This window comes from Muscardinus avellanarius (assembly GCF_963383645.1).
Source record: "Muscardinus avellanarius genome assembly, chromosome: 1".
Classification (NCBI taxonomy): Eukaryota; Metazoa; Chordata; class Mammalia; order Rodentia; family Gliridae; genus Muscardinus; species Muscardinus avellanarius.
In genome coordinates this window covers 50,294,497-50,320,306 of record NC_137786.1, presented here as the reverse complement: position 1 = coordinate 50,320,306, position 25,810 = coordinate 50,294,497, and the positions used below count along the sequence as shown (strand labels likewise).

The window sequence follows — 25,810 nt, the reverse complement described above, 5'->3', positions numbered from 1 at the left end:
AAAGGTAACTAGGAGCCTTGGAGGCGCGGAAGAGATCAGCGGGCACGGACCTATTTCTGATAGGTTTCAAGTGATGCAAAGGGACGGCATCACTCTGCCACTTAAAAAAAAAGAAAAAAAAAAAAGAAAAAAAAAAAGAAAGTAAGCAGGCAGCGGAATGTCCTGGCCTGAAGGTTACGCCACTCAGCCCAGGTCGCAAGGCAGGTACAGGAAGGTGAAAAAGCCACTTCCCCGACCCTCCTGCAAAAAGATCCCAGCGCAGCTGCCCCGGGCTACCTCGCCCAAGGCTTGACACAGCCTTCCCGCCGGGGTACCGGAGCCAGAGCCGCGCCGGGCGACACGGACGGCGGACGACACCCAAGGCCCGGCGTGGCGCAAAACCGCCCAGGGAAGGCGCCGGCGCCAGCGGGGCGGGTCGGACGCAGCGCCCAGGGGCCGGAGGGGCGCAGGGCTCAGGCCAGGGACCCGCGACCCGCGACCGCGTCGGTTGGGGGCCGCTCGCACTTTCCCCCGGTTCCCGCTCCAGCGGCCGCCGGCCTCGCTCGCTCTCACCTCTCCAGTTCTTGTACTCCGCAATATAGTAGTATTTGTTCCCGAGCTGATCCGTGCCCACGTGCTCCTTCACCTCCTTTGACAGTGCTCTCCACAAAGCGCGAAACAACCCCTGAGACCAACCCATGCCGGTCACGCTCGGCTCGGCTGCTGAACCGCCGCGGGTGCCGAGGGCAGGACGCCGTCGCCTCGGCCACGCCCACCGGACTCGTCCTCGCGCCCCCGAGTAACAGCGCTCACCATTGGTCAGTCTGCGCCACACCTTAGCCAATGGGAAGCTCTGCTGCTGGGGCTCCGCCTCCAGCCTCTGTCATGGCGGCGTCCGGCGGGCCAGCCGGAGTGAGGAAGCGCGATGTTGGGTTTTTTGTCCGCGCGACAAGCGGGTTTGGAGGACCCTCTTCGCTTCCAGAGAGCGGAGTCCACAAGGAGGTAAAGAGACTTTACCTTTTCGCCCAACAGGCTAGAGTCTAGATTAATGGCTGGGACCGAGATGGTGTCGGGAGAGAGGGACATGGACAAGTGGAAGTAGGCAGAAGCTAGATGAGGATCCTTGTGTGGTTGGGTAAAGGTATGAAGATGGGAAGAAGGTCTCTATTGTTATTTTGCCTTCTGCATGGAGAATGGATTGAAGTTGAGAGCAAGAATGGAATCCAAGTTAGGTAACTTTTGCAATTGTCCAGGAGTTGATGGAAACCTGGGTAGGGATGCTGCAAGTGGGATGTAGAAAAAGAAGAGATTTTAAAAACGTCTAAGAAATAGAAACAAACAGCCATGGAAATTGATTGGACAAGTGAGCGATGAAAATAGAAGTGTCAATAATGATTTCTAGATTTAGGAAGTTAAATGTTGGTGACAAACTCCCAAATAAGGTTTGCCAAAGCGAGAGCAAATGTTAATTTTGCCCACGTTGATTTTGAGGAACGTGTGAATATGTTCAGTTGGAAAGTGGAGAACATTGGTTGCATATATGAGTTATATGCTCAGGGGAAATTTAGTGGTTTGTTGTTGTTGTTGTTGTTGTTGTTGTTGTTGTTGTTTGTTGTCGTTGTTGTTTTGTTGGGTTTTTTTGTTTGTTTTTTGTTGTTGGTTTTTTTTGTTTGTTTGTTTGTTTTGGGGGGGGGTTGCAATACTAGGGATTGAACCCAGGGACATTCTACCTCCGAGTTCCACCCGCAGCCTCATTTTTTATTCTTTATTTTAAAACAGGATTTCACTAAGTTGCCGAGGGCCTCACTAAGTACCTGAAGCTGGCCGCAAACCCGGATCCTCCTGTCTCAGCCTCCAAGTACTGGAATTACAAGCATGTGCCACCAGGCCTGGCTAGGTTTCTTAGAATGTAAGATGCATGAAGTCACGAGGATATAGTATCAGGCAGACACTTAGTAAGAGTAAGAAAAGGAGTTAAAAAACCTGAGAGATATCAATAATTAAAGTTAGGCAGAAGAGTTGGAAATGTATCTCAGTGGTAGAGCACTTGCCTACCATCAGCAGAACCCTGGCTTCAAGCCTCAGCAGTAGTGGAGGGAAAAGAATAGGTAAGTAAAGTAAGCGACTACAGATAAAATAACAATAAGTAACTGGAAGGGTGGAGGATAAACCAGGGAGCCAAGGTATCATGGATGCTCATGGAAGGCAGTGTTTTAGTAGGAAGCCATCAAATGTATCAGATACTGCCCTCTAACCCTCTTTTTTATTTTCAGCAGTTCTCTGTCCCATTACTTTACTTTTTTTTTTTTTATGGCACTTGAGATTGAACGCAGGGTCATTCTACCTCTTAGCTACACCCCCAGCCCTTCTTATTTTGAAACAGGGTCTCACTAATTATGAAGGGCCTCACTAAGTTTTTTTTTTTTGGGGGGGGTTGTTGTTTTTTTTGTTTTTTGTTTTTTTTTGCGGGTTTGGGGATGGAACCCAGGGGCATTTGACCTCCTAGATACACCCCCTGCCCTATTTTTTTTTTTGTTTATTCTTTATTTTGAAACCAGGTCTCACTGAGTTGCAGAGAGCCTCACTAAGTAGCTGAGGCTGTTCACGAACCGCCATCCTCCCGTCTCAGCCTCCTGAATGCTGGGATTACAAGTGTGCGCCACCACGCCCGACTGCCTCACTAAGTTTCTGAGGCTGCCTGCGAACCTGCAATCCTCCTGCCTCAGCCACCCAAGTTCTGGGATTACTGGCATGTGCCATCACTTTCACCTCTGCTTTACTTTTTTATTTTTTTAATACAGTTTATTATCTCTGAAACTTGTTATATATTTTCCTTCTACTATATTGTGTTCTTAATCCCTCCAAAAAAAGAACTTGTACTCTGACCCTAGAAGAGGGTTTGGTACATGATACAAGACAAGTTAAATTTTTAGTGTTATGTGAGTGACATATACTCAATTAATATGAGGAATTAAAAGTACATGTTAGCTGGGCGTGGTGTCACTTGCTTGTAATCCCTGAACTTGGGAGGTGGAGACAGGAGGATCGCACAGGTTCAAAGCCAGCCACACTGGCTTAAGAGACCCTATTTCCAAATTTTAAAAAGTATAAAAATAGGTCTGGGAGTGTAGCCCGGAGGTAGAAGGGTTTCCAGGAGCCCCAGTACCACCACCAAAAAAAAAAGTACATGTTATACTTAACTGATAAAGCAATCACCAATGACATTGTGAAGGTCAGAGAAATGATGGAAATAAAAATAAGATTTTAATAAGTTGAAGGATAACAGAGAAAAGGAAGTGGGGACTGCTAACATTAGAGATTTTTTTTTCAAGAAATGTTAATTGAAAAGAAATCACTTTATAATATTCTAGTCATTAGAAGTAAGTCCCAGTACTTGGGAGGCTGAGACATGAGTCTTGTAGGTTCAGAGCCAACCTCATCTACTTAGTGAGGCCCTCCACAACTTAGTGAGACCCGGGTTCCCAAATAAGGCTGTGGGGGTGTGGCTGTTCAGTTTTTAAAGCCTTTTCAGATCTGTTCTAAGTGTGCACCACTCACAGTCAGTCTGTGGGAGTTAGTCTAGTCTTCACATATTTTTATTCTTGTTATTCATCATTAGATTCATGCATAAGTGCAGGGAGCAATAGATAATTTTATGGCTTTTTTGAGCTTCTTTCTCTCTAATTTTTTTTTTTATTCTCTGGGACTACCTGTTTGCTTGCTTGCTTTTTTCTTTCTTTCTTTTATTTTTTATTATTATTATTTTTTTTTTTTTTTTTTTTTTTTTTGTCTTCAAACAGAAACTGGGCTCTGGTTACTCTATTCTATCACAAACTCTTTTGGGGCCCAGGACTTGGCTCAAAAGTGAAAATAGAGGAAAAAAGCAGTGGGTCTCATCACATTGTTTTTGGGATAAGAGCTGGGATGAACATAGAAAATTGGCTTTTATTAAATTAAGTGTATCTATATCTACCTGTCACTTCAATTTTTTACATCCTGTAAATTAAGCTTTTATCCAGTAGGTGTCCTCAGTTAGGCTTAAGTTATCAATTTAACTTAATAAAGTAAGATTTTAAAAATTTACGATACTGCTTTAAGTCATTTTTTCATGTAATTATTGATTTTTAAAAGTTTATACAGCATCTCTAGAAATCTACAAATACCTTTAAATGTATGGGGGATCTAAGCATCGCCTGTGATTTTTGTGCTCCATGTAATCTTGGTTTAATAAGGAATTTATTAGAAGTTACTTTCTTATTGTTAAGTTTTATCCTTATTTTTTCCATTTTTAATTTTTAAAGGGTCTTGGGACTGGAGTTAAACAAAGACAGAGATATTGAAAGAATCCATGGCAGTGGAGTTAACACCCTTGATATTGAACCTGTTGAAGGGAGATAGTAAGTTTATTATATTTATATTTTCTTTCTAAGCTTTCGAAGTAAAATGCAGTACATATCTTTTTTCACAGTTACTATTTTTTATTAAGAATAAATAATAATTGTAAATCATAGCATTGTATACTTTTGTTAGTGAATCATAGCATTTTTAAATTGACTTTATTAAGTTTAAATTAATATAGAACATCAAGCTTACAAAATGTTGCCAATTAAACATTTCCAAGTTAAGTGACACAAATATATTCATTGTTAAATCAGCAAACATTGAATTTCTTTTGGATGTAGATAGCTTGTAAGTGCTAGGATGTGTCTTTAAGTGCTATTTTAAAATGTAGTTGCTATCTTCAAGGAGTCTAGTGGAAAACTGATTTAAAAAACAAAAGCTCATTTTAGAGAATTAAGTTTGAAGCAAGGCAGAATTATATTTGAGTTCCTCCTGGTATTACCACCACCAGCTTCACAATCTTGAGCAATTTACCTAATTCTCAGTTGCTTTAGCTGTGTAATGGAAACACCTGGGTGTGAGATTAGTTGAGATAATACGTATAATCAAAAGCCTTATCGCTGGGTGTGGTAGTGCACATTTATAATTCCAGCATTTGGAAGGCTGAGACAGGAGGATCGCACAGGTTCGAAGCCAGCCTCAGCTACTTAGTGAGGCCCTCAGCAATTTAGTGAGACCCTGTTTCCAAATAAAGTATAAAGTAGGTCTGGGAGTATATCCTGGAGGTAGAAAAAGCCCCTGCGTTCTACCCCCACTACCACACACAAAAAAGCCTTATCACATATATATTTTCTTCTTCCAGCTATTTCTCCACACAATAGCTGAAATGCTTTGAAAAATGTAAATCTGAACATATTCCCTACTCACAATCTTTCATGATACCACATTACTCTTATAAGAAAACGTGTGGCCTAAGGTTGTGAGCATGCTTAGCATGTACAAAACCCGGAGTTCAATACCTAGAACCAAAAAAGAAGGGGAAAAAAAGTTCAAAACTCTTCCTATGGTCTGTGATTAGACCATGTATAAAAGTAACTAAGAATTTGCCGTGTTTTGTTATATTTAGCAATTGCCCCAGAATTTTTACTTTATAATGAAGCATTATTATCATTTGCACTAAAATAAGTCAGGATAAGTTTGATAAACTTTGACTCTTTACTTCTGCCAGGGTCTCACTTAAGATATGGGCAGCACATGTAGTAAGCAGAATTCTCATTTTAGCATACAGTTAAATTTAAAAGATAACCAGCAGTGATTCTTTTCTTTTTCCTGACCTTTTCAGGCATACTCAAGGACAGCTGTTAGGCATTTGCTTATAAAATAAATGTAGACACATGGAGAAATGGATATCTGGATTCTTTTAGTCTTAGGTGCTGGTCGGAAAAATACTCAGTACTGCCACTGAGCCAGCCATTTGGTATAATGATCAATCAGTTTTATGACCTCTGAATTATATAAAGCCAGTAGGCAGTCAATGGGAAATGTGGGAAATTATAGATTATATGTGCATGAAATGTGTGAGAAATACAAGCTGAGGAATCTTTTCAGAGAGCATATAGAAAAGTTTGAAGACTTGCTACAGCTGTTACTTTTATTGTTTGCCAAGATTTGTATTTTATATTAAACCCTTTTGGTAGCAAAGAGAGAAATAAAGAGGAAAAGGTATGTTTAACTGAAAATTAAATAAGAAAATCAGTGTATATGTAACTTGTCTTAAATATCTGTTGATATTTACCATCTACCATCAGCACTGTATATAGTGCTATGACTAAAGCAAGAATAGAAACCAGAACACATAAAGCTGGTAAAGAAGCATTTTCCAAACCTAGGTGCTCTACAAATTGATAACTGAATGTTTCTTAAACAAGTTTGTGAATCAGTACATGCTGTTAGTTCATGAACTGCTTTCAGCAGGTTCACAGCAAGATAAGGAGGTTGGACCAGAATATAAATCTATATCAGGGGCATTCTACCTCCAAGCTACACCCCTAGCCCTAGTTTTTGTTTTGTTTTGTTTTGTTTTTTTGTTTTTGTTTTTGTTTTTTAGTACTGTGGATTGAACCCAAGGACCTTCTACCTCTGAATTACCTAACAGCTCTTTTCTTTTGGGGGGGGGGAGTGTGTGTGTGTGTGTGTGTGTGTGTGTGTGTGTGTGACTGGGGATTGAACCCAAGAGTATTCTACTTCCAAGCTACACGCCCAGCCCTATTTAATCTTTTTTTATTTGAAACAATCTCCCTAGGTGATGAGAGTCTCACTATTTGCTCAGGTTGTTCTTGAATCTATGATCCTCCTGTCTCAACCTCCTAAGTACTGGGATTACAGGCATGCACCACCACACCCAGCTACTTTTATGCCTTAGAAATATTTTTATAAGCCAGGTATGATGTCACACACTTATAATTCCAATACCTGGGAGGCTAAGACAGGAAGACCACAGGTTCAAGGACAACCTTAGGAAGTAGGGAGACTCTTATCACCTAGTGAGACCTTGTTTAAAAATAAAAATAAAATAGGGCTGGGGTTGTAACTCAGAGGTAGTATGACTGGGTTCAGTCCTTAGTATAACACACACACACACACACACACACACACACACACACACACAATGAAACTGTGTAATAATGCCTTTAAATTGAATAGCTTTATAGTAGACCAGATGGAAAGTGGATAAATAATTTTCTAAAACAACTTAGCTATTTTTAGCCCTCTTTTAGTCTCAAAAATCAGGCTATAAGTGGCCTGGCTTCTGTTGACCTTGCATCTCACTACTTTCCCATACTTCTCCAGCAGTACACTTTTTCTTTCAATTTCTAGAATGAGCCTGAATTTTTACTTTCACATATCTGTCTAGCTAATGCCACTTCCTCCTGTAGATGCAAGTTTAAATATTACCATCAAGGAAGCTGTCCTTGAATTCCCAAGGTAGGATTAACTTATTGTCACAGCAATCCCAACTGTAGCTAACAATCTGTGCAATTCATATATAGTAACTGTCCTACGAGATTGTAATTCTCTAGGCCTTCTTCACATTTGTATAGCAGAGTGCCTTACACATTGTAGGTGCCCAGTAAAATTTGAGTGAATGTATTTATAAGAGAAGGAAGGAAGCTACTATAAAAACAGCTATGTACTTTTACAAATCACATCAATGTTGTGATTTATGTGAAACTGCTCCTCCCCTCTTTCTTTTATATTTATTTATTTTTTTTACAAATGTTCAAAGGCATAGACTGGTGTTCTAACATGCCCAGGGTCTGATGTCTAGTGTCTGTAATAGCTGGTCTGTCTGATTCATTTTCATTAAGCACAATTATAATTAAGACATTTAAAATAACTGTCTAGCATTTTACTTTGCCCTTTTATTCCTACCATCTTTTGGGAATCATGAAAGTAAATTTTAAATGATCACAGATTGAATTTTTCTGTATTCATTCTACTACAAATATTAGAAAAATTTAGTTTATTGAACTTTATGTTAGTAAAAATTACTCTGTGTTCATGATTTTAATACCTTTGGATGTGCAGATCAGTTTTCAGAAATATGCTGTCCTCGAAAATAAATAAACTAAATAAATAAACTATTTATTATTAATAAATAATAAACATGGTGGCACATGCTTGTAATCCCAGCATTTGGGAGGCTGAGACCTGAGGATCGCAGTTCACGAACAGCCTCAGCTACTTAGTGAGGCCCTCTGCAACTTAGTGAGACCCTGTCTCAAAATAAAGAATAAGAAATAGGACAGGGGGCATAGCTTAGAGGTCAAATGTCCCTGGGTGAGCCGGGCATGGTGGTGCATGCTTGTAATCCCAGTGCTTGGGAGTCTGAGACAGGAGGATTGTACAGGTTTGAAGCCAGCCTCAGCTACTTAGTGAGGCTTTCAGCAACTTAGTGAGACCCTGTTTCCAAATAAAATATAAAAAAGGTCTGGGAGTATAGCCCGGAGGTAGAAAGCCTCTGGGTTCCACCCCCAGTGCCACCAAAAAAAAAATGCCCCTGGTTCCATCCCCAGACCCACAAAAAAAATAAATAAATGAAAAATAAGTAAATAAATGAACTACATAAAATGGTAAATTAATGTGAACTTTTTTATTATCAGCATGTTATCAGGTGGTTCAGATGGTGTGATTGTACTTTATGACCTTGAGAACTCCAGCAGACAACCTTATTACACATGTAAAGCAGTGTGTTCCATTGGCAGGTGTGTATTAAAAATTATAATTCATGAATTTGTTAACAGTTGAGTATTTTTTACATCATATGGAAAGCATGAAAACAATAGTCAAAAGAATGGCTCAAGTACATTGGTTAAATGATATATTTACAAATAATCTTATATCAATTTTCAAAAGGATTTTTAAAAGGACATTTGATTATGTCTTATTTTTTCACTCTCGACCGACAGCCAACACCTGAGTAACAACAATTCTTAGTACCACTTAATATAGGATTCATTTGTGAGTCTTTATGCTAATTATAAACATAAATTGAGTTTTTCAACTAATACTAATGGAAGAAAAAGATGAAGAACTAGAAATAAGTACAGGCAATTCCTGACCAAACACACACTCTATCATACATGCAACCCTTTCTTGTCTATTTATTTACTTAAAGATGCTTAATTTAAAAACATATCCCTCTGTGTCTTGACTTTTCTGTCCTTTACTGGCCTTGAGTCTTGTGAGAATTATTTTTATAATAAACTGTCTTGTGACTTTGGTATTTTTTAATATTGGTCATTTAATTCTTTCTCATCACCTGTATCTGATCTGTTATTGAGCAGAACTTTGCAAGGGAAAGATGCTGAGAAAATACTTTCAAGAGGAGAAACAGCACAAATGTTAACTTAATCAACAACCATTTTGTATTAAAGTTCTAAAAGCACCAGAATAGGCACTTAAGTCTGTGGATATTTATCGGGAGATTTAAAATTCTTTCTTTAGAAATATAGGTTTAGTAAGATTCTTAATCTTTCTACATTTCAGATTATTTGTTTTAGAGCTAACTGTACTTGCCCTCTCATTCTTATAAGGTTTCTGTGATAAATGAAATATTTTTGAAAGGTGTGTTGAAAATTGTAAAATTACTATGTAAACTAAAATTATAGGAAAATTTGGTACAGAACAAGATAACACCTCAAACACTCCGAAACTTGCTTTTTAAGAGGCTTAAGCCATTTATATTTCCTCCTCACCCTCACACACATTTTTAAAAAAATCTGAATTCTAAAGTGCAAGACAGTTATATTAGTTTGATTTATTTTATCTTTTTTCATCTTAGCTAACATGTTAATGTTGAGTTTATTTTGTAGTAAAATCGTATTTTTATGTATTCCGTATTCCATCTAATGTTTTTCTAGGAAGGACTGTGATTTGCCTTTTGGTATATAGCAAAAGTAATTGGTTAGGCCGGGCGTGGTGGCGCATGCTTGTAATCCCCGTGCTTGGGAGGCGGAGACAGGAGGATTGCGCAGGTTTGAAGCCAGCTAAGAGACGCTGTTTCAAAAATATAAAATAGGTCTGGGAGTGTAGCCCGGAGGTAGAAGGGCTTCCAGGAACCCCAGTACCACCAAAAAAAAAAAAAAAAAGTAATTGGTTAAGTGTGTCACTTTTGTTTTACTATGGCTTTATTCTTTGGTTCAGACTCTCTTAAATGTAAAAATCCCCAGTGGTCCAAATATTTATTATTTCCTCTAACACATATATTCTTTTTTTTTTAATTAGTGCATTGTAATCATACATCTCAATGGAGTACAAAATGGTAGAGTCATACATGCACACATCATTCATTTAACCCTTCCTGATTTCCCACCCCATTTTTCCCCCTCCTTCCTTCTCATTTTTGGCTTAGTAATTGACTTTGTGAATGTACATTATGTATATTATATAAATGAACTTTATTTGTGATCATTGGGTTAAAGATTTGTTTTATTTAAAGCTAGTATCATTTCAATAATCTCTGTAGACATTAAGATTCTTAGAAACAATACAAATCAATTCTACTTTTTATAAGCAGAAATTTATTTTATAGTGAATTTACATATGTAGTTAATTTTTAAATATACTTTTATTGTTTCATTGTAATCTCACATCATAATATAATTTAGAGTGACAGGGACATACATGCACATAATACTTCATGAGCTTCTCCTTCCCTACTCCCTTTTCCCCATACATGATATTGAGATTGGCAGTGATGATTTCACAGTCGAACATAACATCAGTGTAAGGTTTTTCTTCATTGATTGATTTACCTTCCCCCAGACTCCTTCCATTACTCCACTGGGGTTTCTCCTCCATACTCTATAAAACCACATCCAAATTACTCCCTAGCTTCCACATATGAGAGAAAACATATGACCCTTTACTTCCTGTGACTGGTTAATCTCATGTAACATAATATTCTCCAGGTCCATCCATTTTTCTGCAAATGACATAATTTTGGTTTTTTATTGCCGAGTAGAATTACATTGTGTGTATATTCCTGTATTGTAATCCATTCATCTGTTGATGAACACCTAGGTTGCTTTCATAATTTGGTTATTGTGAATTGTACAACTATACTACTATAATATTCTGATTTCAGCCCTTTGGAAAGATACTCAGGATTAATATAGCTGGATCATATGGTGGATCCATTCCTAGTTTTTTGAGGAATCTCCAAGCTGATCTCCATAGTGGCTGCACTAATTCACAGTCCTTCCAACAGTGCAGAAGAGGTCCTATTTCCCCACATCCTCACAAGCATTCATTGTTGTTTGTATTATAAACAGAAATATATTGATAGGATATTTAATATCTTATATAAATGTCAGGAAGATGGACAAATCAAACTTAGAAACTAAGATAGAGAATATTAGTCAAGATCTCACTGCAGGAACAATTTAGTTTGGATTTTGCTACATGTCACAGACAGTGATTCAACTCCACAGGTGTTAATAATGGCTAACTGGTATTTGCATTACTACTTGTAGTTTCAGAGTCTCAAACAGACTTAATAAAGCCCAACACACACATCCTTGCCTTTGATGCCAACGGGGAGGAACGAGAAAATATGGAGTCTTACTTTCTGTAGCAGAAAACAGGGCATTAATTTTCAGCAAAACAAAAGGGATTCCCCTCAAAGAGTAGGAATCTGAGTGCTTAGCAGCCAAGAAAAAAGATATATGTTTTCTACTATCCACCCATTTGACTGTTCAAAACTCATATACACATTTCTTCCCATATTTGTCCTTTTTTAAAAGAAGTTCCAAGCTGGGTATGGTGGCACATGCTTGTAATCCCAGTACTTGGGAGGCTAAGACAAGAGGATCACAGGTTCTTGGCCACCCTCAATATTTAGTGAGGCCTTCCACAACTTAATGAGACCTTGTTTCAAAATAAAGAATAAAAATAATAGAGATAGGAGTATAGCTTAGAGGTAAAAATGTCCCTGGGTTCAATCCAAAATACTGGGGGGGGGGGGGGGGAGAAAGAAAAAGTTTTAGCCTAACCTAATGCAGTGTTCACTATCCAACAAAAGACTTCACCATCCTCTTCCAGAAAGGATAATAATCCTGAATCTGAGTCTATTTAGTTACCATATACAGCTTTAGTTCAAGTAATAACTGATTTTCTACTATTCTTACATGAGTTTTATCAGTATTATGCAATTTATCAACTCTGTTATATAGTTAACCTACATAAAATAATGGAGGTAAAGAGGAAAAAAAGAAGTTAAAATAGGTAAGTGAAAATATGGGTAGGTACTACAGTCTGTACAGTCTTTACTGTACAGTCTTTACTGCTGTCATATAGCCAGAGCTGTTTAGACTTTGCTTCATATTCTCATTCCTTCAGTTAGTACCACAAATATTCAGGGTCCTTTATCTGGTATTGGGATATAAACCTTCTTCCTTAGGAATCAGAACCCATCATGGTCCTATTTGCACAGAGTTCTGTTAACTTTTGTTTGTCTTATCATGGGAAATTTCTCACATAAATGGATTAGTGTAATGAACTGTGTACCCATCACCCAGCTTCAGCAACTATCAATCGTAATTGCTGTAATCTGGTTTAATCTCTATCCCACACCCATTCACCCTCAGGATTATTTTGAAATAAATCTCGGCTAACCTTATTTCACTTATAATTGTTTATATCTTTAAGCAGACTTTTTTTATGTATAACCATAGTAACCACTATCTCATATACATAATAATTCCAGATATTAAATATCTAGTCAGTGTTTAGATTTCCTTTATTTTTTGTCTCCTAAATGGTTCTTAACTGCCAGTTTGTTTGAATTAATATTCAGTGGGATAACACATCTGCTTGATCACTTGTTCAGAGCATATACTGCATCTTTCAAGACAGCAAAGCTTCTCACAAGGTCATATGTTACACCTGCTATCATGACTAAGTCTTCAACAGATCATGGTTCAATGGGTGATGGCTTTCATAAGATTGGTAAATTCCCTGGATATTCACTAATTGCATTCTTGTCAGAGTAAATTCCTTGATAAGATGCAGTATTGTGTAAAATTTTGTGGAGGTGTGTGAGGCATCTAACAATTCTAAGAATGGTAGTACTAATAGAAGGATAATTTGAGAAAAGTAAAATAAAAAGAGGTTTCTCTTCCAGTAAGGGCAAACCAATGCCTTCTCCAAGATGGAGGTATAGCTGGCAGGCTATTCTTACAGGTTATATAGAGAGAGAAGTAGAGGTCTCACATATGAAGAGCCTTAGGAGGAGGCAGGCCTCAAGTCATACCATAGAAGCTTGAGTCTAGAGACATCTGGATCCTCTTTTTCCTTCTGGAGCTCCAGAACTCAGGCATGTGATGTGGTTTCCTACCTGACACTGACTACTTGTTCTTAGTATAATACCAGTTTTGAAACTCACATAAGTCAGTTATCTCTAAATTTTGATTATTGTTTTATAGAAACCATCCTGATGTTCACAAATACAGTGTGGAGACCGTTCAGTGGTATCCTCATGACACTGGCATGTTTACATCAAGCTCATTTGATAAAACTCTGAAAGTATGGGACACAAATACATTACAAGTAAGTACATTAAGAGCTTTCCAAATTGCTCTGTAGGGTGAAGGAAAAATGAATCCCAAACCATTTTAGGTTATTTGCTAAGGTATCCTGCATGTCAGATGTGAAACCAGGCTAGTGGTTAAGGGGAGTTAGATGACTTAAGTTTATATCATGGTCCTGGCTTTGCTCCTGTCTTCCTCTGTGTTATTGGGCAAATGTCCAAACCACTGTGTCTCAGTTTCTTCATCCATAAATGGGAATAATTATGACATCTTATATAATGGTTGTGAGAATTAAATGAACTGATACTATAAAGTAGCTAAAACAGTATTTAGCATACAGTAAATGCTCAAAAATTGTTAGCTATCATCTTTATTATTTGGAAACTACTTTGGTCTAATGATCTAAGGAAGATAATTGGACTTATCTAAACTATTTCTCTTGTAGTTTAGTATAAGTAGGTAGTAGATAATAGTTTCTATATGTATGTATCAGATTTAAATTTCTAGTGCTAATCTTTGCCCTGCAATCTATTCCCACATTTCTGTGTCTGTAGAATCTCTCTGTTTAGATGTAGTGGCATCCCTTCAAAGTTAACATGTTAAAAACTGAACATGATCTTTCACATTCATTTAGTCATAAAATCTTGGCAAGTCTTCCTTCAAACTCTCTTCTGTTTCCATTACCATCACTGCCCATTTAGATTACTAAAAATTCCTTATTGGTTTCCCTGACTTGCTTTCCTTCTCACATTTTTCTACAAGTAATCTTCTAAAGCAGTTTCATCATATCCCTACCCAACCCCCTCCTGATTCCCATTGTTTAAACTCAGGCTGGTATTCTTAAGTTCTCCATAATTTTACTTCCTAGTCCATCAACTCTAGCTTCTACCTCTTTTCAAAATAAATACTTTGCTATAACTACATTGATCTCTTGTCTACCAATCATATCTTTTATTGTATTTGATACTTCTTGTCTCTCTATGCGACTTTTCTCTTTTATTAAGATCACATGTCTTTTTTGCAATTATATTGAATCAAAACTCAGGATGTCAGGTGTGGTGACGCACACTTGAAATCCCAGCATTTGGGAGGCTGAGACAGGAGGATCATGGTTCACAGCCAATCTCAGCTACTTACTTTCATGCCTTTAGGTCCTTGCAACTCACTGAGGCCCTGTGTCAAAATAAAGAGTAGAAAATCAGGCTGGGGGTGTAGCTCAGAGGTAAAGTGCCCCAGTACCACAAAACAAAACAAAATAAAAAACCTCAGGATGCTAGAGTTCTAGTTTCAATTTACTAAATATTTTACTTTAAGTAATTTGTTTGTTTTTTAATATGAGTACCCAGTGCTATAAAGTTCTCTTTCAGGGTTTTTTGTTTGTTATTTGGTTTGGTTTGGTGATGCTAGGTATTGAGCACAAGAACATTCTATCACTGAGTTACACTTTCAGCCCTTTTATCATTTTATTTCTAAACAGTCTTATAAAGTTACCACATGGCATGGTGAGGTCCTTTGATCTTGTCTTAACAGTGTTCTGTATGTCTCCTGAACATGTAAGTCCAGCTCTCTTTCCATGTTTGGAAAATTCTCTGAACTTATTTCTCTGAAGAGATTATGAATACCCTTGGTCTGTACCTCTATCCCTTCTTCAATGCCTTTTATCTATAAGTTAGGACATTTTATATTGTCCCATAATTGTTGGATGTTTAGGTTTTGTTACTATAATGACTTCTATATGCTGTTGACTGTGCCTTTGGGTTTGAATGAACTATCTTCTGACAGTGGTATTCTATTTTCCATTTCATCTAATCTTCCAGAATTTCTTTCTGTTGCTGTCTTCATTTCATTTATTGACTTATTTTATTCCAGACGTTTTTCTGATTCTTTCTTAATGTCTCCATTTCCTCTTTCATTTCCCGTATACTTGATGTGAAGCCTTTCATCATAACAAAGATCAGGATTTGAAATTCTCCTTCTTGCATTTCTTGTAGGTCAGTATTCATGATTTCCCTTATTTCCTCAGTGCTCCTACTTCTCATATTTTCAGGGTTCTCAGGCTTGTTTTTCTGATGTCTTGGCATCTTCTCTTTTGTTTGTGATTCTGTGGGTATTCTGTCTGATCCAATCTTAGTAGTAGGCATTTAGAGGTATCAGAAGGTAAGCAGTGCTTTTTTCAATGGTGAGGGCTGGATAAGGTGGAGGAGCTGGGATTATGGGTATAGAAGTTGGGTAAAGTAGAGGCTACGATTAGGTTGAGTAAGAACTTAAGTATAACGTAGTATCTGGTTGAGAATGAAAGAAGGTTAGATAATAGGACTTTTGTAGTTAGTAGACTATGGAGATATGAAATAGTTTGAATGTAAAACAAGGAGATACAGTAAAGGAAAACATTTTGAGAGAAGAGAGTAGAGGCCATAGTAAGGAAGTTTTGTAAAAGGAGTAAAGGGAAGGAGCAAACAAACACGAATAAAGTAACAAAACAAGTTACCAATACTAGCAATTATAAATCGAAGGAAAAAAAAGGAATAAGAAAGAAAAGAAAGGACAAAAATAAAATAAAAAAACTAGCAACAGTGTAAGAGAAAAACAAAACAAACAACAACAACAAAAAAAAAAAAACCCAGCAGTCCTGCTAATTTACTTATATAGGGCCAGGGCCTGTATAATATCTGTATGTCTGTTTACTGTGGTAGATTCTGGAATATATTCCATTGTCTCTCATTTGCTCCTTAACCTATTGTCAGCTTTTGAACTCTATCAGTGTTTATACCCCTCTCTCGCCTTTGGCAGCTTTGTACTTAGGTATCAGGGTGTTAGTGTCACTGTTAATGAGTTCCATGTAAGCCTTTTGGCCCTGGGCTCCACGCTTGGGCCTTGTCCTCTATGCTTTCCCGCCCTGGGCCTGCACCTCCCTACCTGTACCAGTAAAAGGCATCTGGTATAGTCTTGGAGTAATCCCCTGTGATCCTGTGCAGGTACCATGCCTTGAGCACCTTTCCTGTGTCTCTGGAGGTTCTAACTGGACTACCTCTGAGATGGGCCACCTGATCTTAGCCCACCGTGGTCCAGCTCATGCTCTGGGTCGTGTGCCGAGTAACGCAAGTGGTTACCTGGCTGTCCTTCTGCTGGGTCTCTAGAGGGCTTGCTGTACCACTGCAGGTGCCTCTGGTGAGCACATGGGTTTTTGGATCTTTTTTTGTGTCCCTGAAGCGTGGTTCTGGGTGCTTAAGATGTTGGAGCTCTGCCACCACTTTCTGCACTTCAAGTTCTTGGATTATTTGGGGGATTTCTTGGAGCTGCAGTGCCAAAGTTAGCAGCGCTGGAGCCGGCACTTATGGTTCTGGCCTAAGGCCAGAAATGGCTCCGGCAGCCGGGTTGGCAGCCACACCAGGTCAGTTGCACGCTCAGGCTTTTTGCAGTGGATCTCACAGTTCAGAGTACTGGATTCCTTCCACTGTGGTTCCCTGTTTCTGTTTTGGTTTGTGAGCTTTATTTATTTTGTTTGTCAAGACACTGCCTTCTCGGTAGTTAAACTTTATTCGTTCTAGCTACTGAGGTGGGTTGCGTCCAGCAGTCACCATTTTGAATGTCCCCTCATTTTTAAGTATAGTTTATTGGAACACAAACCTGCTCTTCAGCTGCTTATAGCTGCTTCCATGCTACCAGGAAAGAGATTAAATAGCTGGTTCTCAAAGCTTAAAGTTTTTACCTTATGATATTTTATAGAATAAGGTTGTCAACCCCTATCTAGATCAATCTGGATGTAGATACATAAAAAAAGATACTTGGAGTCATTCAGGATCAAGGTCTTAGCAAGTAAATATAAAAGAAAGGAATCGAAGATGTTGGTAGCTGGCCTATTGGACCTTGGAATCCAACCTGAAAAGGAATTGGACAGAAGGAACTCTGCTGATAGGGGTTCTGGAGTTTATTAAGATGTCTTGAGGGTGATGGGGGCGGGGGGCAAAAGCAATCCATTATTGTCAAAGAAACTGAAATGTATTATTTTAAAGGAAGAACAATGCTAGGTGAATACAATGCCCTGGTTATAGTAGCCAAGCTCATAGGAACTGAGACAGATTGCTTACTAGATTATCTGTAGAGATGCTGAAGTCTCTTAGAGTAGGGTGGAGAAGTAGATAGTTTGCTAAATAGTTCTTTTCTTAATGTCTGAGGGATATTGTGTTTATGTCAATAAATTGCTAAAATTCATTTTTAAATTGCTAAAAATATGGGGAAAAAGAAAATTTGTTCCTTTGGTTTTATCATTAGAACTTATACTTTTTTAAATGTCTTTTGCTTATCAGACTGCAGATGTATTTAATTTTGAGGAAACTGTTTATAGTCATCATATGTCTCCAGTTGCCACCAAGCACTGTTTGGTAGCAGGTTTGTACATGTGTTCTTTTGCCTTTTAACATATTGAAATCTTTCTTTTTATATCTACTTAGCTTTGATAAATACATTTTTGCCCAGATGAAGATAATGATTCTTTTTTTTTTAAGTATATGCTACTGTTTATATTCAGGTCAAACGATACTGTGCAAGTCAAGCACCATGCCAAGCATTAAATTTAAAGATTAAGAAAGCATTGATTCTGTTCCTTAGCAAGTCACTTTTAAATCACCAAAGTTTTAAAGATTTTAAAAAATGAACAAAATTTGGCAACTTTTCCAATTCAACACAATGAAACAAGGAAATTATTTCCTCATTAAGATTGTAATTGAAGCTGGGTGTGGTGATACAAGCTTGCAATCCCAGTACTTGGGATGTTGAGACAGGAGGTTTGCAAGTGTGAAGCCAGCCTCAGTAACTAATGAGACCTTCAACAACTTAACAGAACCCTATTTTAAAATAAAAAGGTCTGGGAGTGTACCTTGGTTTTAAAATGCTCCTAGTTCAATACCTAATACTAGAAAAGAAAAATATTGTTATTAAAATTAAAGTACCCATGTATATGAAAGTACATGAAACATATAAGGAAAAAGGTTTCTCTAGTATCAGGTATCTGATTCCAAGATGTTATTATTTCCAAGTGCTTTTTTTTTTTTTTTTTTTTGGGTACAGGGGATGAAACCCAGGGGCCTTCTACCTCTGGGCTATACTCCCAGACCCATTTCTTTATATATTTTATTTGAAAACAGGGTCTCTTAAGCCAGCTGAGGCTGGCTTCGAAACTGCGCAATCCTCCTGTCTCAGCCTCCCAAGTGCAGGGATTACAAGCGGGCGCCACCACGCCTGGCTCAGATTTTATTATTTTCATGGCACTTCATAAGTCTTACTTGTGGATCTTATGCAACTGCTTCGTTTGTTAAGAAAAGTTTGGCACTGACTTATCTTTGAATTTCATTCCGTCCATGTCCAGAGTTTCTTTAAATCTCTACAATTGGAAATATATCATTAACTTGGAAAAACTAAGCTATTAAAATATAACAGTTTGATATGATAAAATGGCATAGAACTATATATACACAATTAAGTTTCCAATATAAATTTACTGGTTTTTATATTGTCCTTTATTTATCTAACATATGACCATTGGGGGAACATGGGTGAAGTAAACATGGGCCTCTGTGTACTAGCTTTACAACTTTTGCAAAATCTGTAATTACTTTAGAATTTAAAATAATGCAATAACATATTATAAGTACAATTAACATAGTTTTTTACTTATAAATATTAAAGATGATTTCAAATGTAATTTTAGAAAGTATTTCTAATTTTCTACATGATACAGTGAAAATGTTGAGATTCCTAGTGATAGTATGTTGTTTCCTTTTGATGATGATTTATAAGGAAATTATGTTAAACCACTTTTTTTGTTGTTCTTTTTACAGTTGGTACTAGAGGACCCAAAGTACAACTTTGTGACTTAAAGTCTGGATCCTGTTCTCACATTCTTCAGGGTATTTTTTTTTTTAACAGCTACTACTTTGAGTAAACCATTCAATAAAAAGAACCATTACTAACAATGTATTCTTTGTAAGTGACATGACTGATGTATTTTGTGCTAGTTGTTAAAAGTCAACAAGGAAAAAGGATCCTCTGTGCATTATTCTTATGAAACTAAACTATTGAGACATTTTGTGAACAGTGGCTATAAGGAAAGTTCAAAACATGTGGAAAATAGTGAGTCTAACTGAAAGCCTTGTGTTATCTCCACAGTTAAAAAAATTATGAAATGAAACATCAGTACATTTGTCTCATAAGCATTGTTTAATATTATTCTGACTTGAATAAACATTATTCTTAATACTTAAGTACATTTTCCTTAGCACAAATATTTTAGAAAATATATTGAAATAATACTTTGGAAAAGGTATTAATATTAATTTTAGCAGGACCTGGTAGTATACCGGTAATACCAATTCTTGGGAGGCCAAGACAGGAGGATTGCATGTTCAAGGCCTGGCTCAGCAACTTAGTGAGACCCCTGCTACACCAAAAAGAAAAAAAAAAAAAGAGCTGGGGGTATAGATCAAAGGTAAAATATTCCAGAGTTTAATCCTCAGTATCAAAAAAGAAAATGAAGGAAGAGAGGAACATATTTATATTTTTGCTACTTTTTATCAGTATTAGATTGTCTAGTTCTAAACAATGAAAACACAAAATATAATTCAGAAATATACATTTTTTAATCATCTCTTAAGAAACACATAGTAAATATATCAATAAAACCTCCAAGATGTGTAGCATTTTCTATATATTATTATGTATTTTTATTAATATAAGTTTAGCAGGTGAATGAATATGTCTGAGTTGAATAATTCAGTTAGATAATAATGAACTAAAATGTTGGTCACTTGAGCCGGGCATGGTGGCACACACTTGTAATCTCAGCATTTGGGAGGCTGAGACCGGGGAATTGCAGTTCGTGGACTGCCTTAGCTACTTAGTGAGGCACTTTGCAACTCAGTGAGACCCTGTTTCAAAAATAAAGAATTAAAAAAAAAAGTAGGGTTGGGGGTGTACCTCAGAGGCAGAATGCCCCGGGTTCCATCCCCAGTACTTAAAAAAAAATGTTGGTCATTTGTCCTATGAACTTACCACTATGTTTTCTAGAAAAAGAAATTTATACAAATGCTCTTTTAATCAGTTTTTTCTGTTATAACTTTATGAGAAGTTGGAAAATATTTTTATTCCTTTAAAATACTTATACATTTTGCCGGGCGTGGTGGCACACGCTTGTAATCCCCATGCTTGGGAGGCAGAAACAGGAGGATCACACAGGTTCAAAGCCAGCCTTGCTGGCTTAAGAGACCCTGTTTCCAAATAAAAATATAAAAAATAGGTGTCTGGGAGTGTAGCACAGAGGTAGAAGGGTTTCCAGGAACCCCAGTACCACCAAAAAAATAAATAAAATAAAATACATATACATTTTATGTGCAATGTTTTTATTGTAGAGATAATTAAGCTTCTGTTATATCGATTGTTGACATAGTTAGCAACAGTATTTTTTTTAATTTACTTGCTCTGATTCTTATTTCCAAAGCAAAACCAGTGCTTTTATATTTAAAAACAAAAAACTGTGTGATGAAAACACCCCCACAGATTTCACAATAACATTTAAACATAATTTACTACAAATATAAAAAATGCTATCTATTCACTTGAAATATTTATTCTTATTTTCTTCACAAGCAAAGTTATTGACATTTTATTTTTTGTTCTTTAAATATTAGTAAAGACTTTTCATGTGTTTTATTTTCAGGTCACAGGCAGGAAATATTGGCAGTCTCCTGGTCACCACGACATGACTATATCTTGGCAACTGCAAGGTAAAATCCAACTTACTTGGTTTTGATGTTAATATGAGTAACTAATAATAAGCATTTTTAAAAGACTACATTTATGTAAAATACATATTTAGCATATGCAGTTATTGATTTGCCTTTCAAAAATGAAATGATGACATACAGATAATTCATATCACCAAAAAAATCATTGCATCATAATTCTAATCCTAACTTCCATCTTGAAAATATTTGTCCTTTAGAACAAAGAAAAAGCATGAGAATCTATGTAGTGATAAAAATCACATAGCACTACTAGTAAAACAACTGCGTTGTGTCATTTTTACACACAATATTTAACACTATTCAAGAATGGTATTTTTATTTTTTATGCAATGTTATTTTGACTTTGATATAAAATATCCATCTATTTATTGATTCAGCTTAGTAAGATTTAATAGTTGCGTACCATGTGCCACACTTTGTTCTAGGATCACAGAGGTAACCAAGACTTCACAAGCTAGCAGTTTAATGAGGGAAAGATCAGTGATTACATGACATTCGGAAAATGATTTTAGTAGCAGTATGTCTTTGGTGGGTGTAATAGGAAAAGAAAGCGGACGTATTTAACTGAGAGTATAAAGGGGTGCTGGAAGTTGATTTTTAAAGGGGAGAATTATGTGCTGGAGAGAAAGTACCAGTAGAAAGAAATAAGTGAAGATGAGAAATGGAAGGAATAATTGACACTTCTTTGACCTTGAAGAGACAGGAGAGGTTAGCATCAAGGTCCAGACAGAGGGGAGAGACTTGCTTTGCTACATGAAGGGCACTGTATGTGTAATTGGAAAGAGCAAAGGGTGGTAGTGAGCCTACTTAAGTTTGTAGCTTTGGCAACGTAGCTTTAGAAATGCAAACCTAATGACCTTCATTGTTTATAAGTGGAGTAGGACTTGATGTCATCTATTTGAAAATACATGAATGGAGATGCAATTTTGAGGGGAGTTTTGTTTTTTGTTTTTTTGTTTTTGTTTTTTTTGTGGTACTGAGGATGGAACCCAGGCCTTTTTTTTTTATTCTGCACTTTGAAACAGGGTCTCACTGTGTTGCAAAGGGCCTCACTAAGTAGCTGAGCCTGGCGGCAAACCATGATCTTTCTATCTCAGATTACAAGTGTGCACCATCACACCCAGTTTAAGAGGGGAGACTTTTTTTTTTTTTTTTTTTTTTTGCCGGTCTGGGGATGGAACCCAGGGGCATTCGACCTCTGAGCTACACCCCCTGCCCTATTTTTATACTTTATGTTGAAACAGGGTCTCACTGACTTAAGAAGGGCCTCACTAAGTAGCTGAGACTGTCAGTGAATCGCAATCCTCCGGTCTCAGCCTACTGAATGTTGGGATTACAAGCATGCAGCAACCCGCCCAGCAACGAGGGGAGATTTTAAATATCTGGAATAACAGACTGAACAGGAGAGAGACTGATTAGAGGCATGTAAGGTTTCTTGGCAGTTGTACTAAGTTGCAGGTATAGATCACAGAGATCTATACTAAGCCACAGAAATCAAAACATCAAATGACATACACTTAAAACTTGAAATGTGTAAAGGAAGTACCTGCCTATCTTAAAATTGTTGAATCATAGATAAGGTAAAGAAATAAAATCACAAAAGTCTTGTAGGAGGGATCAAGGACCTAATGAAGTAGAAGTGTACGTGTCAGAGTAAGAAAATTAAAAAACTGAAGGGAAATAGTAATCAAATAGGAGATAGCAATTAAAGATTTTAATATACATGTTTTTTATTGATGTATATTGAGCCCAGAGCCTCACACATGCTGTGTACTCTACCATTGGAGCTACACCCCAAAACCACTATTTTAATATAAACAGTTTAATTAAACTTTTTATAGAAGAATTATTACAAAAGCTGTTCATGTTAGTTTTATAAAGGTCTGTGTCTGAATTTTTTTAAAGGTGCCAGCCACCACCCTTCTCACAATTTAGTCCCCAAAGAAGCTCTGTTAATAGTTTGTAGAATGTGATGTTGAAATTTATGATTTCTGAAGTACAGCAAGTTCTAGAATATAGCTACAAAAAGGCTGGCTAAAGAGGTATGAACGTAAGGAGGTAGGTGCTGATTGTGGGTCCATGATTGGGTGGATTTACACTGTGTACACTTGACTTGGTTTTCTTAAGCTCAGAGAGGTGTTAGAGACTTTCTGTTATTAGGGTGTCTATCCCAGGAATTTGAATCAGCACCAGCGTTGAGTTGGATATGTCCAAATCTAATCTGTTTCAGAAGAGACTGAAATCCTCAGAGTAATCCCATTATAGACATTTTTCTCTGCTAGAAAGAAAATCAACTTTTTTTTTTTTAGCTTTTTATTTTTAGACAAGGTCTCACTAAGTTGTTGAAAGTCTTACTGTATTGCTGAAACTGTGCTTATATCTGCAATCCTCCTATCTCAAGTACTGGGATTGCAGGCATATGCCACCAAACCTATCTGAAAACCATGTTGAGAATGGGAAATACTAACTCTGTGCTGACTGAACAGTTGCTAGGTTTGATGGTGATCTGTGAAAAAAATCAAGGTTATAGGTATGAATAAGTTGTATGTATACATAAATCTCTGTGTATTATGAGAAATAGGTTCATAAAATGTAATGTGATACCCTCTCATTAAAATGGTCTGGGTAAGGCCAAATAGGTAAGGATATTAATGAGGTCTTTGTGAAGACAGACAGCATGAGTCAAATTAACTGATTAGGAGCACATGGGATTGCTGGGAATCTTTCTTTAGGAGTATCCTAGACATTGATGTGTGATTACAGATTTATCTTCTTTCTGTTTGCTTTCTTGAAAGGAAATGAGAATAAATGTGTAATTTCTAAGAGGTTTTAAATGTACTTCCCATATATCTGACAAAAATTTATTTGAGTACAAGAAACCAAATGGGAAAAACACCAATCATGTGAACTAAATTCTTTTTTTTTTTTTTTTTTTTTTTTTTTGCCGGTCTGGGGATGGAACCCAGAGGCATTTGACCTCCGAGCTACACCCCCTGCCCAATTTTTTTTTATTTATTTTGAAACAGGGTCTCACTGAGTTGTAGAGGGCCTCACTGAGTAGCTGAGGCTTTCTGCGAACCGCCATCCTCCGGACTCAGTCTCCCAAATGCTGGGATGACAAGCGTGCGCCACCACGCCCAGCTTGAACTAAATTCTTAAACAAGATGAATTAACTAACTTTGGTTGTTTAGATAGCATTTGAATAACTAATAGAAAAGATGTAGTAATAAACTTGCTAGGGCATTGTGGGAGAGATTTCTCATAAACAACATAATACCAACAGAAATTTGCCTTGGTGTTCTTAAAAATGAAAGGATGCTGCCTTTCTTTGTTTTTTGTTTTTTTTGTTTTTTGCAAGTCTGGGGATGGAACCCAGGGGCGTTCAACATCTGAGCTACACCCCCTGCCCTATTTTTTATTCTTTATTTTGAAACCGGGTCTCACTGAGTTGCAGAGGGCCTCACTAAGTAGCTGAGGCTGTCCACGAACCACGATCCTCCTGTCTCAACCTCCCAAATGCTGGGATTACAAGCGTGCACCACCACGCCCCACTTTTTTTTTCTTATCATTATGCTGTAGTTAAATGTTGACTATTTTCTGAAAAGGCAAAAGTACACAAATCAAATTGTACATATACATTTGTGCCAATACAGTGAAACCTCTGTGTGTCATAATGCTGAAAAGGTGGGTGAGAGGGTACAATACTATCTTGGCTGTATGTGTGAATGTAATATTTATGTCTTCTCAGTGCTGACAGTAGAGTAAAATTATGGGATGTGAGGAGAGCGTCAGGATGTTTGATTACTCTTGATCAGCACAATGGGAAAAAGTCTCAAGCTGTTGAATCAGGTAATGAAGACTAAATATAGAAATATGACAATAATAGTGTTTTATGTTGTTTTTTAATTGAAGTCAAATAATAAATATACATTGCCAGATTATATACTTCATGATGTTATTTAAAAGGCATTCACCATGAATCGCTTTTAGATATCTTAAAATTATGGTTGTTTTTCTCAAAGATATTAATAAGTATGCCAGTTTCTTTTACCTCTAAATTTTTGAACATAGAAACTTTTCTAGATTAATTTGCTTTACTGATTTTCTTTTTTACCAAGGAGGTCATCTGTACAAATTCAGTGCCAGGTAGGAATCCATGATACATTACAGAAATAGTAATATTTTGTAACACCGTATCAGCATAAAACTACAAGTTGCATTCAAGATATATATATATATATATATCTCTCAAATATATATCGAAAATATATATATATATTGAGGGGAGTATGGGGAACTAAACCCAGGGGCATTCTAGCTCTGAGCTATATCCACTGCCCCTCCCACCCTTTTTTTAAATCAGGGTCTTGCTAAGATGCTGAGGATTTCACTCAGTTGCTGGGGCTGGCCTCAAACTTGCAATCGTCTTATCTTAGCCTCCAAAGTACTGGGATTAAAGGTATGCGCCTCTGTACCCAGTTTCAGTTGCATTTTTATGAGAATTAATTCTGGTCTAGAAATACATTAGGATGAACAATATAAGACATGATTGTTCTAATGATCTTTAAAAATTAATCAGACTATCAGCAATTGTGCTTT

The 25,810-nt window shown here is 37.1% G+C and overlaps 2 protein-coding genes across 3 annotated transcripts in view; one reads left to right on the top strand and one right to left on the bottom strand.

The window, feature by feature from the left end:
• The window catches only part of NDUFAF2 (NADH:ubiquinone oxidoreductase complex assembly factor 2), a gene marked incomplete at both ends in the record, with an annotated part of 168,503 nt that extends 167,824 nt beyond the window's left edge, over positions 1–679 (bottom strand). Inside the window, one exon of the mRNA XM_080701027.1 lies at positions 553–679. Within this exon, the coding sequence (XP_080557153.1) occupies positions 553–679 (127 nt within the window). The remainder of the gene's footprint in view (positions 1–552) is intronic.
• A 225-nt stretch (positions 680–904) lies between these two features.
• ERCC8 (ERCC excision repair 8, CSA ubiquitin ligase complex subunit) overlaps positions 905–25,810 on the top strand; it is a gene marked incomplete at both ends in the record, with an annotated part of 39,840 nt that continues 14,934 nt past the window's right edge. The window contains 8 exons of one of the 2 annotated variants that reach the window (XM_080707682.1): positions 905–981; positions 4,281–4,376; positions 8,484–8,585; positions 13,308–13,431; positions 17,720–17,801; positions 19,250–19,318; positions 21,124–21,190; positions 24,960–25,060. In XM_080707682.1, the coding sequence (XP_080563808.1) occupies positions 905–981; positions 4,281–4,376; positions 8,484–8,585; positions 13,308–13,431; positions 17,720–17,801; positions 19,250–19,318; positions 21,124–21,190; positions 24,960–25,060 (718 nt within the window). Of the gene's footprint in view, positions 982–4,280; positions 4,377–8,483; positions 8,586–13,307; positions 13,432–17,719; positions 17,802–19,249; positions 19,319–21,123; positions 21,191–24,959; positions 25,061–25,810 lie in introns of those variants that run through there. The other variant, XM_080707683.1, reaches the window with a different exon arrangement.